The 18235-nt window shown below is 50.3% G+C and overlaps 1 protein-coding gene across 1 annotated transcript in view; it reads left to right on the forward strand.

Annotated features, from left to right (window-relative positions):
• The window catches only part of CLSTN2 (calsyntenin 2), a 492496-nt gene extending 476697 nt beyond the window's left edge, over positions 1 to 15799 (forward strand). The window contains exons 13-17 of the mRNA XM_087824962.1: positions 2193 to 2363; positions 2823 to 2968; positions 3097 to 3220; positions 3995 to 4179; positions 6027 to 15799. Of these exons, the coding sequence (XP_087681088.1) occupies positions 2193 to 2363; positions 2823 to 2968; positions 3097 to 3220; positions 3995 to 4179; positions 6027 to 6221 (821 nt within the window). The 3' untranslated portion in view covers positions 6222 to 15799. The remainder of the gene's footprint in view (positions 1 to 2192; positions 2364 to 2822; positions 2969 to 3096; positions 3221 to 3994; positions 4180 to 6026) is intronic.
• Positions 15800 to 18235: the final 2436 nt, after the last annotated feature.

The following is an 18235-nucleotide window of genomic DNA, read 5'->3' on the forward strand; positions in this document are numbered from 1 at the left end:
CTTAGCTTAGAAAATAGGTGGTGTTTTACCACCTGTCAGGGCAGGGCAGTTTCCTAGTTACACTCCAAGGTGCATTAGGTCAAGTGATCTTCCCTGTTCCCTCCTTTGTAGCTAAAATCAGGCGGGGAAAAGGGCCTCTGGCCTCGGTGGTAGCAAGCCATAACTGAGAGCGGCTGGGTTTGCCGTGCCTGGTAACAGCACACAGGAAATGCAGGGAAAAGCAATTATCTGGGTCCTATCTTACCTCCTGTTTATGAGAGATGCATGCAGAGCTCAGGACCACTGCCTAAGACCTAATATTAGTACTTTTTAAATTTTACTCTTATTGTTGTTAGAATAATCATTATTCTGAGTGCCTCAAACAAGCGGGCTAATGGCATTTGCCACCAGGCCTGAAGGACCCACTCCGACATCGCCTTCTGCCCCATTGACCCACTCTTTGTGCTGTTTCAGCACAAAGGACAGGCGAGTCCCCCACGCATGCCCCTCTCTCTCTCACACACACAGTCTCTGTTCACACGTTTGCTCTGACTCTTCCCGCTGCCTGGAAGGTTCCTCTTGCTCTCGCCTCGTTATGGCTGGCAAACATCTCTGCCTTCCACACCTCCTCCGGCAGGTTCCCACCAGCCCCCCTGACCCCGGGTGTCTGCTCTGTACACCCAAACCACAAGTGCTGCCCTCCAGCACACAACTTCTTCAGGCTGTTTACTAAATGTGACCAGAAGCTCCACGAGGGCTCAGCCAGGACTGATTCATCTCTAAGCCCCTGAGCCCAGCACAGTTCCTTCAGCGCAATGGGAATCAAGGAAGGCGCAGATGGAACACACTACCCACAATGCAAGCACAAGGGAACAATGAAAAAATGGTCCCCTACCTAGGACGAGCCACCAATCAGCCACATCCGGAGGCAGGAGCAAGGATGCCCTAACCGGACCTGGCTAGAATCTGGCAAAAAAGCCCAGAAACGATGGGAAGATCATTTGAAATAGCAATACACATACACCATTGTTAATGATAGACCTTATCTTAAGTCTATATTAATGTGCTTTTAGATTATGCCAATAACACATGAAGCCATTTAGATTGGCAAGCATTTAAAAATTAAGCATATGAAAGTGTTTATAATAATATATACCGACTGAGAGCAAAAATATTTTTTGTATCACTAAAAAATTAAAATATAAAATTCATCTTTGGTGAATCCTTTTTAATTTCTATTTTATAAATGTTTTATTATGCACAAAATATATTTGTCTTCTTCATAAATAAATAAATTTACTTATTTGAATGATCTTGGTTCACACATTTTCCAAGAACAAACTCCAAGATCAAAAACATTTGGAGACTACTGGTCTAGAGGTGAAGATTTTACAAACTGTGGAATTGGAAAGTCATGGTTTCAGTCTAGCTCCTCCCCTACTATCTGTGTGATTCTGAGCAATCCACCTCTTGGACCTTCCATTTCCCCAACAGTGAATTGGGATAATAGTAATACCCCCTCTGAGAACAAAATCTTGTCTGTCAGGATTTTGTTTGCACAGTGCCTGGTATGTAGCAACCACTCCATATACTAATACTTATTTTAAGGCAAAGTTATAAGTTAGTACTGCTGATCTAACCAGCCTTCAAATGCTCAGACACCCTTTTGGGAAATTTAGCCCCACCCCAGAATCAGTCAGGGACCAATTTACTTAAGTATTTAACTATATTAACAGTTTTGCTCCATTTGAGCCATATATAGTAATACTGCTCCATGCCAGGCCTGAGTTGGATACTGAGGACTTGGTCATAAAAAGTGCTTCTGTCCCTGAGACTCTCAGAGTCTACAGGGGGCAACAGATACACACCAGGAGCACATGGAGAAAGCTACACCAGCAGGGTGGAGGGGCACTTGAAGCTGATGGGTAGGTAGTTTCTCCAACATTGCACAGCTTCTCAGTAGCAGTGCTGGCAGTCAAATTCACATTTTTTGACTACGGTGCTCATGTCTTCACACAGATTCATGCTGCCCAACCTCAGGGGCTGCCTGGACATCATCCAAGCAGTGGAGGTGGTACTGAGCGCCACTCTGCCTCTCCTCTTGACCCAGCCTTAACCAGGGGTGTCACAGAGGAGAAAGATGATACGCAATCTTCCTCCATTGTCTGCATGGTCCTCACGCCTATGTTTCCCATGTGTTGGTCTTCCCGCAGCCCCCAAACCAGCTGTCTTAGAAGAAATGCTTCACAACTTAGATTTCTGTGACATTTTGGTGCTGGGAGGGGACTTGGATCCAAGACAGGAGTGTTTGGAGCTTAACCACAGTGAGCTCCACCAGCGACACCTTGATGCCACCAACTCTACTGCAGGCTACTCCATCTACGGTAAGCCACGCTCAGCCCCTTCTCTTAGTGGTCTCTTAGAGTCGCCTTGTCCAGGGTGTCATGAATGTGATGGCACTCCATCACCTATGAAGGTAGTATCAGGTGGGGACCCTTGACCTCAGAGCATGGACTCTGGCCCCTCCTTTGTTGAGCTAATCTGGCATCTTGAGAACCTGGACCGCATCCCCACTCCTGGAGAAATCTCCTATAGAAATAAATATTCTAGCAACATTTGGCAAATTGTGGCCAACCATTCTGGTCAGAGCCCACTGTATGTGGAAATCCCATGGATCAGTTTAATGAGCTCCTTGCGACTTTTGCTTCAGCACATTGTCTGCCCCTAAACACCTCAAGCTCTCAGCCTGGCCTAATTCAGGAGACTCACAAGCCCAGCAGCTGCAGCCCATCTCCCTGTCTCCTTTTCTGCCTTCTTATGACAAGTATGGTCCCTTGGCACAGGTGTGGGCTCCATGAGCCGCTATGAGCAGGTGCTTCGTCACATCCGCTACCGCAACTGGCGCCCGGCTTCCCTCGAGGCCCGGAGGTTCAGGATCAAGTGCTCGGAACTCAACGGGCGCTACACCAGCAACGAGTTCAACTTGGAGGTGAGAGAGTCCTGCCGTTGTAAGGGAAGCCCGGGCCCACCCATTCTTTCCCTCGTTTATTCGGGAGGACTGCGGCCACTGGCCCACCTGCCACTCCTGTCACCAGCACGTCTCCCTGCTCCTCCCAGGTCAGCGTCCTCCATGAGGTCAGAGTCTCAGACAAGGAGCACGTCAACCACCTGGTCATGCAGCCTCCCTTCCTCCAGCCTGCCCACCAACCCAAGTCCCAGACCAGCGTCCAGCGCAGTTCAGGTAGGCCACCTGGCAGGAGGGACCTCGGGACACGAGGCGATCCTTGTGACTCAAGACCATCCATTGAACAGACATTTGAGGTGCAGCAGCCATAGGTGCCTAGAACTGAGGGAGGGGCCTGACAATGAAGCTATGGACCCTGGCTCTGAGGCACTCGCACAGCCTGGTAGGGAACTGGACAGTAAACAAGAAGTTACAGACAATTCATAGTAACAGAGGTTAGTACAAAGGGCTGGGGTAAAATTTTGCAAGTCCTTTTAGTTCCAACTCAAAGCCACATCCTGTATGAAGTTTTCCTTGAACCCCTTACATACACTCACACACACACACACACGTACATCACATTGCAAAGTCCCCTACCCATACTTCTGTCCCAGAACTTACCATATGGTATTACTGTCTGCTGGGCACTGTGTCTGTTTCTGCTAACCTCCACAATGTCTGGCTTTCAGTGGGAGCTGCCCTATAATTTGAGGGGAAAAGCAAGAGATAGAAAAGAACTTGCATTTATTGAGTGCCTACTCTGTGCCCATGTGGAAGCTCACATAGATTATTTCATTTGCTCCTCACAACTACCCATGGGATAGGAATTATTAAGTCCTCGTACAGATGACAAATGTGAAGCCCAGGAAGAGTAAGGGGATGGCCCAGAGTTCTACAGCTGGAAGGTGGTAGGGCAGATTTTAACCTATGCACAGATATTTCACTCTTGTTTCACGGTGACCTAGAGTGAGCTAGGTTCACCATGTCATGAAGATTCCTTCCTCGTTCCAGTGGTCCCAAGCATTGCCACCGTGGTCATCATCATCTCCGTGTGCATGCTAGTGTTCGTGGTGGCCATGGGTGTGTACCGGGTTCGGATCGCCCACCAGCACTTCACCCAGGAGACCGAGGCTGCCAAGGAGGCCGAGATGGATTGGGACGACTCTGCGCTCACAATCACAGTCAACCCCATGGAGGTGATCCTCACACAGGGGCGGGAGCTAAGATGGAATGCCTCCCCTCCACCCACATCTATCTTTCTTGTGCCAGAAGCCCTGGTGCATCTAGCCCAGCCCCACTGATCCCTCCCTCTAAGTTCCTCCAGCCCTCTCAACCCAAGTGAACCATCCTTCCCCACCAACTGCACTCACTGTTTAAAAATGTGAATTGTTGTCACCCTACAAGCCGAACCAGACATTTCTTAAGGCAAGCAGCCATGTGGTGTCTATTCATTGCCACCCCCATTATATTTAGCTAGGAGCTAACACTTAGGGACTCAGAATTGAATTTTTGATTAATTAACAGTGCAAATTAGATGGCTTTGCTCCACACTGCCTGCAGAGCTCATTTAAAGGCTCCGAATAGGTTAAAACAGAAATACAACATTAATAGCTGCCATTTATTAAGCCCCCCGCCATTATGCCAGACACTGCACAGCATGCTCTATACGTGCATCTCATTTAATCTTCCAGCAACCTGTGAAGTAAGAGTCATCATCCTCACTTACCAAGGTGGACACTAACTCAGAGAGGAAAGAAAAGTGCTCAGACTCAGAGCTGGCAATGGCAGTGCCATCATTCAAACTCCAGGCTGCCTGATTCTAACGTTCAGATCTTGCCAGTTAGCCAGCAGCCCCCAGCATCACTCAGGAATGCCCAAAGCCTCTGCTCTGGGCATATAAATATCAAGGGAAACCACGGCATTATGCCCTTTAGTCTGCCCGTGGGTACTGAGTGGAGGTAGAGCCAAGAGTAACAAAGCAAGGGAGATGAGAAGGAGCCACTGAGAAATGAAAAGAAGATTATCCAGCCTCATCCCCAGTTTCCTGCTCAGCTGGCCTCTGATTTCAAAGCCAGCGTGCCAATGTGGCTCAGCACGTGCAGCGGGTAGTGATGAGCCAACACTGTAGAGTTGCCAGCATCTCCACTCCTGAAGACCTGAGCCTTGGGTGTGGGAAACAACCACCAGTCTTGGGGCCATCTGAGTACCAGGCAAGAGTGTGCCTGCCGAGGGCTAACCTGGTGATGCCGGCAGTCAGCGAAGCCTGAGCAGGGAGAGCCTTTGGGGCTGGAGTGTTCAGGGAAGACTTCTTGGAGGAGGTTAGCTTAAGGAAGGCCTTGAAGAATGGGTAGGATTTGGGCGATGCAACGGTAGAAACAAAGATACTCCAGAGATGGGACACGGCCAAGTAAGGGCACATGTCTTCTATGGCTGGTTCATCAAAACATAAATCCAGAAAGATTTGGCTGGAATCACAAAAACCAGGGGGAGCAGAGATGGACTAGAAAAAAGTGCGGTAGAGTCAGAGAGTGAGAGGCAGACGTGGAAAATGAAGACCATGAACTTCCCAGGGGAAGGCTTTTGAGGGCAGCGCACCCGAGTCCTGGCTTAGACACCTTCTGCTCCCAGAAACACTACATTCCTACCTGGAAAAGGGGCACACGCTGAAATGCCGTCCTCTCAGTGAGAAGCAAACACTGAAGGCTCGGCTAGCTCGTATCAACAGGCCCCAGTAATGCCAGAAAACAAACCTGGGCCTGAACGGCTCGCTCAGTGACGTGTGGAACCGGCTTAAATGTCCAGGGCCTAAAGCACCTGTCACCTTGAATTCGTGTCTTGGAAACTGCTGCTCTATCTTGTCTCTGTCCTTGGCCCTTGGATTCACCTCTCACCAGGGGACCTCCCTTCCAGGCCCAGGGGTGAGCACCAAGGGGAAGGAAGCCCAAGGGCCCTAAACGTTTCCTTAGTGGAGGGAGAAACAGAAGCTCCCAAGTGGCCTCTCGCAGCCCCTGACGAGCACCTCCCTTCCCCTCCTGCCATCCAGAAACACGAAGCACCAGGCGGCGGGGCGGACGAGCCCGAGGAAGAGGAGGAGATGGAAGAAGACACCGGCTCCAGCAGCAGCGACTCGGGCAGCGATGAGGAGGAGGCGGAGGAAGGCGCGGGCAGGGGCAGGCACGGGCAGGGCGGCGCCAGGCAAGCCCAGCTGGAGTGGGACGACTCCGCCCTCCCCTACTAGTGCCCGCCGTCCGCGTCGCCCACCCGTCCCTTTTGTAAGCCACACCTGATTATGTGAGTCTATCACCGTCGCCTCTGATTTCAGTGACACTCCGGGCAGGCCTTCCCCAGCCTCCCCGAGCCCACCCTTCATGCCCTGGGCACTCCCTGGGCCCCAGCCCTGGGGCGGTTCTGAGAAGCCCAGCGTCATCCTCAGCGGGGACTTCGGGGTGGGCTTTGTCCTGCAGCTCCCACTGTCCCTACATTGGGCTCCCCCGGCATCCTGCCAGCCAGTCTGCAGAGTCCTGCCTTGCCCTTCTCTGTGGGGCAGAATGTCGGGCTTTATGTCAGTCGCCTCCCCCGTTTCCGTGTTCCCAAGGCCCTCGGGTTCCCACTCACTGTGTGCGCACCTAACTCAGTTGTCTCTCCGCACAGACCAGCAGGTTCTCCTTACCTGCTTTCCAGGTGACTTCATTCTGGCAGGGTGGTCGGACTTCACACGCCTGAGATCTTGGTCCTCAGCACTAAAGGGAAGTCCTTGTTGGAGGGATTTAGGTTCATAGGGAAGGGTTCACACGCTCATGCACACGCGCGCACACTCCCCCCAGTTGAGAGCCTTTCCCTTTGACCTTTCTGAGGCCATATAAGCATATATGAAAAGTCCAAAACCTGGGCCACAGCAGGGCCTGGTCCCCAGCCAAAGCTCTCTGAGTCTGCCTGCCTGGGCAGCCACTGAAACCCACATGGTTTCCCTGCTGGGGGTCCCCACCCCCTGAAACCACCAGGTCCAGGAGGCATTCCACAGAGGCACTGCCGCAGGCGACAGCTGTGAAAAGCCTGCAGCAGGGGTCAGGAGGGAGGGCTGATGGAGCGACACCACTGGTCTTCACGGTGGACGCAGGCCTGGGAGACAGGGCGGCTGGGCCGAGCCAGGCCAGGGGCCAGCAGCGCCACGTGGACGAGGCTCTGGCCGCCGAGTCTTATGATCCTTGACCCTATTCCACGCTGGTTGCCTCCTAAGAAAATACATTCCTCTTGGATGCATTAGAACAGGCGTCAACTGCATCAAGTCTAAAATGAAAGTTTGAAAATTTAACTGCTAGGAATTAGAAACATTTGCGATAACAGCTGCTTCTTTCTTCTCATTAAAAAAAAAAAAAAAAAAAGGAGCCAACCCTTTGGGTGGAGGGCAAATATATCTGAAAACCTAAGTTATTTATTTATTTCTTCTTCTTTTAATAAGGAAACCTCTTCCATCTCCTTCCTAACGTGGGCACTTCATGGGGGGAATTGTTGCTATGGTAACTGGTCTGTGATCTTTTGTGGCCAAGAGAATAGCTGGCAAAAATTAGGGCCATTATAGGCCGTCCACGAGGCTCCGACACCTCAGGCTTTGTCCTTGGCGTGTGCGATCTGTCCCCATCCTCCCAGTTTCCTCCAGCCCCCTCCATGCGGCTTGGCACAGGCACGGTGCTGGTCCCTAGTCACCGGGCATTCAGATTCAGAAGGAAGTTCAGAATCTGTTCATTCTATGCCCCGGGTCCCCAAAATGAAGCTCATGAATCGTATGTCAGTGTCCCCTAGTCTGACCTTCACCCAGGGAGGACCCACGATAAGCCTTTGCAGCCTCTGATTCCAGAAGACTTCCTTATGCAGCTTTTTCTGTCGCCTAAAGTGTTTTTGGCATCTGCTCCTTCCTTGGAGCCTCGCGGTAATTCCGTGAGGGAGCTGGGACATCTGTCGTCAGGCTCATTTTCACTGTGAGTAAACTGAGGTTCGGAGAGTCAAGCATCTTGCTCAGAGCCATTTGGAGATATAGACGAGGCTAGACTCCCCACTTCCCACTCCTGGTCCAGCGCCCGCCACCCGGGGTCTACTTATGTTCATATTCACGCAACTAACAGGCTTTACTGAGGACCTACTGTGTGCCGAGCACTCGCCCAGCAGCTGTGGGAGGGGGGTGAAGCTGAATTAGATGAGCCCCTTCCCTCAGAGTAAAACAAAGGGGCACAGAAATTATACAAGAGACAGACACAGAGGGAGGGGAGAAGTCACAGGAAGAAGAGGGGCACACCCACAAACTTGGCCAGTGTTCTTATTTTTCCCTTCTTGGGGAAGAACACTGGTAGGGGTTTGGGGCTTTATATTCATTGAATGGGAATAGACACTTCTGTGAATTCTCCCAGCCAAATAGCCCTTTTCTCCCTGGCTAAGTCCGCACATCCACAAGGAGAAAATCAACAGGACTGCATGGTCCTCAGGGTCCCCGGGTCTCCCCAGGGCTGCGTCACTCGTTCACGGCTGGGTGAGCAGTCTGGGGCACTGCAAATCTTACTATGGTTTGGAGGACGGAGCAAGTGGAAGTGGCACTTGGCTAGAGTAGCAGAGTCATGGACTGGACTTACATGCATAGAAACAACAGGGTCATCAGAGCCCTTTCTGTCACCTCTTGTTATGAAAGGTCACACTCTGTGTGCCAGTTCAGAAGGGGCTGTGATGTAAAAGGAATGGAAGCATCAGGGAGTGTCGCAGTGAGTGGTGAGTAATGTCCCTTGCCCTTCACCAGATATCCTAGCCACACATGAAAAAGGTCATGAATCAGCCCATCATTTCCAGGCTCCATATGCTGGCATCCGGGAACCAAGCTCCCAGATGACCCGAACATGCTGTGACCTCTCATCCCATGTCAGCAGTGGCAGATGCAGGCCTGAACCCAGGAGGAACAGCTGACTGGTTTGACCAGAGGCCAACCTGTTGCTTGTCTTTCCAAGTGCATGGTCAGATTCTGCTTCCTGGAGCTTGAAAATAGATAGGCTGACACCTCTCCAGTGACTCGGACAACAGGGAGGAGGGGGAAGGGGTTGAGACAGAAAAGGCCAGCACAGGATGAGTTCCCTGGTGGAGCAGAGCAATCAATGAGCTGGCCACCTGTCTTAAGGCATGCTAAAATATATTCCAGTAGGTGTCTTCAAATGCTATGAAGCTGACCAAAGCCCAGATTCATCTAGATACAAAAATGTGATTTCAGCGAGACCTCTTTTCACTATCAGTTTCCTGAACATACTCAGTCCTGTCGGGCAGGGCTCAGGCCACGTACCTCCGTGTGTAGCAAGGGCTGTACCTTGCGGACATGGACCCCCTGGAGAAAGGGATCCTGGTGGGAGCAATGCTCTCCATTCCTGCACATACGGCAGGACTGGCAAACTTAACCTGTAAAGAGCTAGACAGTAAATACCTGGGGCTTTGCAAGCCACGTGGTCTCCGTTGCAAGTATTCCGCTCTGTCGTAGCATGAAACCAGCCGCAGACAGTGGTTGGCAAATGAATATGGCTGCGTCCCAAAACAGCTTTATTTATGAGCCCTCAAAGATCAGGAAGACTGCACTCAGATTGTTTTCACATGTCAGGGAATTTTATTACTCTTTCCATTTTGACTTTCAACCATTTAAAAATGGGGAAACCTTCCTGAGCCCACGGGCCATATAAAAACCGTCAACCAGCCAGATGTGGCCCTTGGTTCATAGTTTGCAAACCTCTACCCTGCACGTATGGCAATTGCTAACTTAGACCCTCCCTTAAACTACCCAGAGGTCTTTGTCTCCAAAATGAACAACGCCGCAGTCTTGAATTAAACTGCTTTAAAAGTCCGTGTTCAGAGGAAAATAAAAGCAAAGAACACTTGTTACTTGTTGAATTGGCTCAACTGCAGGCAAGCATTTTAGGTGAAGGCCCTGGGTCCAGGCACTGGCTGACCGCTGAGCGCTCACCCCACTGAGCTGAGGGCTACCTCCCAGGTGCAAGGCCTTCTCTGCAGGACTCAGCCCATCCTGATTTCCAAGCAGAAGTGTTCATTATCTCAGACTGATTTCCATTTCAGCCCAGCTCATGCCATCGCTCTAAAAATGATTCTAAAGACTTGTGACTGTTCGAATCAATAGCTATGTAATCAGTAGAGAGCCCGACCCAGCGCACTTCAAAATAACAGTCTCTCTGCTCTGTGGTTCAACATTAGCCAGAGGAAGAAAAGACGGACTTTTTCTTAACCACCCTTATTTAAATTAATCGCATCACTTTTTCAAAAAAGTGAGGGAGTGGGCCTAATTCTTTGAGGGAATTTGCCAGTACAAAGTAGATGCTTTCCAGGTAAGATAGTTCTCAGGCCTCTGGGAGATCCTCAAAGCCTCCTGCAATGTACTCTGGTGGGCTTACTGCTGGTACACGGTTCTCTGTCTGCATCAGACATTCACCGGGGCTGACAAGCCAAAGCCCTTGGTACAATTTAATTTTCATGTAACCACTTTCCCTTATCCAGCTGTGGGCAAAGGAAATGAGCAATGGAAGTTTTGAAGTCTGCTCTAGCACCTTCAGTTCCGTCTTTATTTGCTTTCCTTTATAAATTTATTCTGCACCTGCTTTAAAGAACTTGCTCTAGTTTTCCTTTTGGTACCAGCTGAAAAGGAGAATTGGCTTTACAAAGGCTGTGGATTCGAAGGTCAGGCTTGACTAGCTCAAGGAGACAAAAAGAGACGGAAGAAGTTACCTCCACCAGCACCCCAGAAAGCTCTCCGAAATTTTCTGTGTGCCATTGGTGAACAGATTGGATTCTGTGTTTGTGGCTATGTTCCATGTAATTCAGAAGATCCTCACTGAGCGCCCGTGGTGTGCCAGGCTCTGTGCCAGGAACAGGGGAATTGGGGAAGAGCAAGGCGTGGCCTTCCCCCTGAGGAGCTGCTGGTCCTGTGAGCTGCTGGGGTGTTTCCTTCGCAGTGTTAGAGGCTGTCTATGAGTAGTCAGAACTGCCGGGGACAGAAGTTTGGGGTTCGGTGAGGTGGGATCACTTGCTTCGGCCATTCTTCCCCCTAAGTCAGGTGGTCGGATAATTCTGGGAGCCCTGACGCACGTCGCTGGGCCAGCTGAGGCGTTCTCCAGGGAAGCCAGCCATGCTTCCCTCAGTGTTTCTCAGTTCTACCCGGTGGGACTCAGTTCACATATAGGTAAATTCCAGTCATCCTGCCCACTGGGCCGAAACAACCTGGCTAAGATGCAGTGACACTAGGTCAAAGGAAGTTCTGCAGGTGAACAGCAGGCAACCAGACCTTGAGAGGAGGGTGACCCAGATTGAGGGCCAAGGCCATGAACCTCCCTGATGTGAGGGAGCACCTCTGAGGACCCCATGTCATAGCTGAAGAGGGAACAAGGCCCTGGCTCCCAGGGATCTGCTGAGGGTTCACGTGTGGTCCTGTGAAGCAGAGGTTCTCAGGGTGCGTGCCTGGACTGGCAGCCTCAGCATCGCCTGAGGTATGAGATGCAAATCCTCAGGCCCTACCCAAGACCTACGGAGCCAGAAACTCAGAGGGTAGGGCCCAGTGATCAATGTTTTAATGAGCCCTTCAATTCTGGTGCCCACTAAGTGTGAAAACCACTGATGTCCACAAACCAAAGCTGTCTGAGAGGAGAGGACAGTTAGCAAGATGAAATGATCCACAACTAGTACAGTGAGGAGAGGGGCCCCCCGGCTCCCATGCACACTCCCTGCAGTGGTGTTTTCAGAGAGCCCTGGTCCTAATCCCAACTCCACTCCTCCCCTCGGACAGGACCCACTTCCTGCTGGCCTGGCCCCTTTCATCTTTGGGAGGCTGGACTGGAGCCTCCCATCCCTAGGGAGCCTCCATCCAGGTCCCTGCTCAAGGGCTATACTTTAGGGAGAAACAATTAAACTGCAGCAGTGACCCTGCATCACCAGGAGAACTGGCCTCCACACGGCCTCTGTGCTGGTGGAGCCCCCGGGCCTGGCAGACAGTGGGCTTGTCACCTAAGGTCACTGCTGGTTGCTGCAGCGCTGCTCCATGCATAAGGGGACTGGGGCACACGGGGGCACAATCCCCTCACTGAATCAGATGGGAAAGAATGGCTTTTCTTGGAAAGGCAGTAACTCTTTCTGGAAGTTACTGAAAGTAGAAAACCAAAAACAAACCTGCAGCCTCCCCTACAGACAATTTGTCTTGGCCCTTGAGTGTCTAAGATCAACGCCCTTTTACCCCACCAGATGCCTGAGGCCCACTGATTACTAATTTAGTTTTTTGATTTATGGCTTAAACTATAAAGCTCCACAGACCTTTGGGGGGTCTAGTTGGCAGTCTATCAGTCATTCACAACTAACTATGGCATAGAATCCGTCCTCATGTGAGGATCTCTGAGACTGAGAGTCAGAGGACTGGGGCACGGGGCCTTGGGGCAAAAGAACCGAAAAAAAAATGGGCTGGGAAAGAGCCCAGACACATGGCCTCGGAGAGCTAGCCCTGCTGTGCTTACTTTCTAAGAACCCCAGTTCCCTGCAGGTCAGAGACACATTCCTCGTCCTCTCAGCAGTCTCCTTGCTGAGTCCTTTCAAATCCCCTAAAGGTCACCCCCATTTGTCCAGCCCAGGGTGGAAAACACCTTCTGATTCAATGCCCAGCCAGCCTCCTAAGACCACAGAGGCCATCTGAGAGTAATTCGTCCCTCACAGGTTAGAGTATGCTGACAGGAACAAATAGCACTTGCCTGGTGCTTGCTGGCGAGAGAGCCTGGGAAAACCAAGAGGGGAAGGTGGAGTGCTGCTTCCTGCCACTTACATCCAGAGGGAGTTTCTTCACAGCCTGGCCTTTCTGTGAATTCTCTAAAGGAATATTTTTTTCCCCAAGACCTTAAGGCAATTTTACATGTTTCCCGGAGATTAGTCATTTATTGCAGAAAGCCTGCTGCGGGATTATGGAGGAGAAATGGGATGTAGGACAGGCTCTGTTCTGGCCAGCACCCTGGACCTGTGTCGCCAAGTAAAGCAGGGAGGTGTATGGAGGGAGCATCAGGAGCCCAGATCCAGCCAGGACACCAAGTGAGGTGAGTGAGGACTGCCACAGGGAAGACTAGGCACAGGTGAGACATACATTGTGGGTCATTGACAGACCATACCAACCATTTACATTTGTCAGGAGTATGCAGAGAACCATGTCCCAACACCAGCTAGTTCTTCTCGTTCTAAGGAGCAGAGAGGAGCAGGTACTTCTGCACCATGGAGGTGGCATCTCCAGAGTCAGGGACCTAGTCCATGAAAATGTTCAGTTGAATGAGATGGAACCACAGCCGTCCTAACTTCCCAGGCACCTGAGGGGTGGTCTGAGGAGGGCCCTGGGACTCATGGTTGTGTGAGGCAAGTGTGGCTCCCCAACTCCTGCCCCCTCTTCTGCACAAGCCCCTTCCTGAAGGCGAGAAGACTGACTTATCAATCATAGCACCCTGGGGTCTGGCATAGCACCTGGCCCACAGCATGTGCTCAATAAACTCTGAAGTACCTGGAAGGCCAGGATCATTTGACCTCAGTAAATGGACAGGGTTTGAAAAATTAAGATGCTCCAATGGGGAATCTCTTCATCTCTTCTCTTGGTGCATAAGTTGAGGTCCTTTATAAATCAGACAGAGGATGAGGGGGGATGTGGTGGTGGAAGGTAGCGTTCCTGCTGAACGAGTGGGAAAAGAACAGGAGTGGGGGTGCTGGGGGAGTGACCCCTCCCAGCTGCAACCAGCCAAAGGAGCCCCCAAGCAAGGAACAGGGGTGGATAGGCTGGGATGGGCGCACTTGCTCTGCCCTATTGGCCATGGGAAGCGTCCCAGCTGAGAGAAAGCCTTCATCCATTAATGACCCCAGCCCTGTGCTGCTCTCCAGTCCCTTTTATCAGATTCTCTGCAGAGGAGATTCATCAAGGTGAAGGTCAGTTCCCCACGGACTAATGAAAAGAGGACAACAGACATGCAAAGAGCCAAAATGCAGACGGTGTGTATTAATCACAGGCCACAGAAACATGTCAGCTTTAATGTCTGTTTGCTTTTATCTTGAAATGAAAATGCATCTCTGCTGCCTAGATGCCCTTTTTTTCCTGAGCATTTCAGAGCAGAAACGGGACACACACATACACACACACACACACGTCGAGGGTCCCTTTCCCCAACAGAAAGAGCTGTCAGACATGAGCCCATAGGTTGTATCTATGTGTAGAAGCAGAGAACCAACCACAAGCCTCAGCTACAGGCTGCAGTCCCTGTGTGGACAAGGGAGGGGAAGGGGCAAGGAGGCATCTGCCTTTGGGAGGTGAGTGGCTCTGCTTGTGCCTGTGGGTCACAGATGTGAATATATTGTGCACATAACCCCTGGACACAAAAGTATACCCATCCTGGTCCACATGGAAACACCCTCCCCCACCCCACCCCCCACCAGCTCCCTTACCCGACTGCAGATTCAGAAGAGGTCATGTTCATTGTCACTAGTAAACTTCAAATGATAGAAATATGTGGAGGTCAGGAAGTTAGACTTGATATCCCGGGCTGATCACTCAAAAAGCAAGAAAAGAGAGATGGAAGTGACTCAGAGTTGGAGCAGGAACAGGTGAGGCTGGATGGGAGGGACAGTAACCAGAACACCCTTCACCCAGGACTCCAGAGCACAGCTCCGTCTTGGAAGCTGAGTCCAAGCTTCAGCAAACCTGGGTACATCTGCTGGTGTGACCACAGAGGCGGCCAAATCAATTGCTTCCAAAGTCGGAGCTGTCGGAAGGTGGTTTCTGTTCTTAATGGAAGTAGTTGTGATGGATCAACCCAGCTGACTGCTTCCAACCTGACCTTGGTGGCTTCCGAAACAGGTTTCTGGTTCCCTGAGCTGGACAGACTTGGGAAGAGATTGAGGAAAAACAGTTAGTGACTTTAGAAAAGAAAGTGCAAGTAGAGTTGGTTGTTTTCTAAGGAATGTGTAGGTATTAGAGTTGGGTGTATGTTATTGGCACGGACATTATGTCATCAGTAAGGTAAGATTTCGAATGACTTGGTGGCGCTTTTGTTTGGAATATTAGTTAATGTATTAAATATAAATGATCAGAGACAGGTAGGCTAAGGACAGAGAAATATATGTCATAGGTGTATACCTATCTATAATGGAGAAATAAGTAAGCCATAAAATGAAGATGTCAATGGTCCCAACAAATTTTAAATTCCTTAGAAGCACTGGTTTAGATGTGATACTTTGTCTTATTATTGTTTACTTTTAGCTCTCAAAGCTCTGGGAACAGTGCCTGGCACATAGTAGGAGTTCGGTAAGCATTTGGAAATTGAAGGTCCAGCTTGTCACCACTTGGTAGATACTCAGTAGTCTCATTTTACCCCAAATTAAGTGAGCCACAGAGAGCTCCCCTTCCCCAGTTATCACCGCCTGGCTGAGGACAGCCTCTGTGACTCACATATTCAGTGCAGTGTTCAGCCAGCTGCAGGCACTGGGTCCGGCTGGCTCTCTGTTAGCGAACAGTGACGGGACATTGCACATAGTGGGTTCACACCACCTAAACCACACCTGCAACAAGCTATTTCCACAGGGAACGGGGTTGAGGGCTTCCCTTCCAACGCCTCTGCCATTCCCTAAACTCTTGGTGAAATGCTGTTGCATTTTGCCAACTTCAGGCACAATTCTGCAACTAAAGCAAAGATCCTGGGCTCCGCCAGTCTAAAGGGTCCGGTGGCTTCTTCTCTCAGCCCCTCCTCCTCCCGTCTGGGAGGCCCCAACCATTCAGAAGTGTGGGGCAGCCACAATGTGTGTGAGAAAGTTCTAGATGAGGCCCCTGGGGTGTTGACACCACGGAGAGGAAGGACCAGCAGCCTCCTTTTACAGGATCCCCTTCAATCACTGTTACTATCTAGGCAGTTCCTGCCAGTCTGGCCAGAGTGTCTCCCAAGGCGACTGGCTGTGTCTCGGAGGGTGGGCCAGTGCGTACCTGACACATGTCAAATTTCTGAGCTCTTGCAACGACCTCAAAGAGCGAATCATTTTAGTCTAGAAAGTGTGTTTATTGGCTAACTATACTATTGTGTGTGAGTGTGATGCAGTGCCAACTCGGGACTATGTCATTAGCAGGACTATATGCATTTATGGAATGTTGACTCTAATTTCAGGAGAACACTGTCGCCTGCTCTGTGAATGAGGTTGCCCAGTTGCAGCAGAGCAGAGAAACACCCCCTCCCCTCCCCACTCTCAGCACCCTCCCTGCCCAATGGGCTGCGCCATCCGATTCAGGCCGCAGTGTGAGGGGCGCTGAGAATCGTGTGTATATAAAAGACATAGGAAGAAATAACCACCCTCGTGGGAATCTGTTGGGCTTCTTCCCATGACTGTGATCTCACCCATGTTGGAATCACAAACTTTAAATTTCTAACAATTAAGATTCTTGCTGTTTCCAAGTAATTTGTTAAATGCTATTCAACACAGACAGATATTTATTTTCAGCCTTGGCGTGTAAATGCCTACAAACTGATTCATGTTGGTGGTCATTACGACACTCCCTGTGAATTGGTGAATAAATATGATTTTAGAGTTTCACAGTAAAGGTGGCCTCTGAGAGTCTTTATTCTTCGACGCATTTGATGAGGTGAGATGACGAGAACTGTCAATATTCTCTGGGGTTTGGGGCTGAGGGGTAACGTGGGGTGTCCATCAGGGCACCGTGTTACTCCCAGAGCTGAACTCTGCAGCATTGTTTATGGAGACCTATACGAGCAATCCTTGATGTGCTTTTTGTGCACCTACAAAGGGCTGGAGCTCTATGTGTGTGATCTTAACTAATCCTTGAAGCAGGTAGTTCTTAGTATTAAACATGAAGAAGGTGAGACCCAGAGGAGCTGGGGGCATGGTGGAGGGCAGGTGGGCTGAGCAGCTGTCTCCACCCAGCCCATTTCTCCCTGCTCCTCTGGCTGACCCTTCCTTTGCCATGTGAATCATTATTAATATATGCACTTTACTTAGCACTGACTAGGTGCCTGGAACTATGCTGTGCTTTATGCGCACTATTTTATTTTAACCTCACAAAAGTCTTATTAGATTGATATCTCCATTTGCAATTAAGAGCATAAAGCACAGAGAGGCTAAGTAAATAATCCTAGGCTACAGGGTGCCAGAGCCCAGGGTCACTCGGGCTTAAATGCAACCCATGTAGCCACTCTAGACAGCAAAGGTCTGTAGTCTGTGAGTCTGGGATTATGAGAACTGCGGGGCTACTTGGAAACCTTTAAGAGGAAAGCGCTGATGCTAGCACACCTTGGTCACACTGTAGAGAATTCTGTGTGTGCCTGCAAAGTTCACCAGCACCCTCGATGGACCCAGGCCCCGCAGCCTTGACTCCCAGGAGGCAGGAGCACAGCACTCTGGCTTGCTCACAGCCCTCACCCACTTCTCTCTTCCCTAAATGACAGGAAAGTAGCCCCAGAAGCTCTCTGCGAATTGACCTTGAGTTCCCTTCCTCAAGGCCACGTTGTCAAATCATCATTTCTGTTCTACCCTTCACTTACCTAACTTTACCCTCTAATTACCACCAACACTTACACTCATTCAATAATTGCGCAGTCACGTTCTGAGTGCCTACTGTTTTCTCGGGGCTAAGATAAACACCTCACGCACACACACACACACACACCCCTGTAAACACTCCTATGCACACCTGTGGTCTTCTATTTTCATGATACTTCAAGTAAAACCACTAACTAGTCATAGCCCCACTGTGTGACAGCCTCTCTGAGCTTTCATTTCCTCATTTATGAAACAGTATGAATGGTACCTTCCTTAAAGGACTCTTATCGTTAAATGAGGTAATTTCCATAAAACGTTTGCCACAATGTCTAGCCCTTTAGGCATTTACTAAATAATTACCGTCACCACAACTATGACCAGTCCTCTTCCAACGCGCCCGGGAATGGGAACCTTGGGTCTCACCTCCAGTCATCAGCCCTCGCTTGGTCCGCTCGTCACTCGCTCACCCAGTGGGTCTGAGGTCCAGCCTCGACTGCACTCTCCCGGGTGGGCTCTTCCTCTCCTCCTCAGTGTGCACGTTTTCGGAAAGAGGGGTAAGGGAAAGAGCAGGGAGTGGCACAAAGATTTGCTGAGCATTGACTTTGGGCCTTTAATCCTTCCTTCAACCGCATGAAGAAAGCATCTTCATCCCATTTCATGAATGAAGGAACTGAGTTCCAG

Source organism: Miniopterus natalensis, chromosome 15 (genome assembly GCF_054644295.1).
Source record: "Miniopterus natalensis isolate mMinNat1 chromosome 15, mMinNat1.hap1, whole genome shotgun sequence".
Lineage (NCBI taxonomy): Eukaryota > Metazoa > Chordata > Mammalia > Chiroptera > Miniopteridae > Miniopterus > Miniopterus natalensis.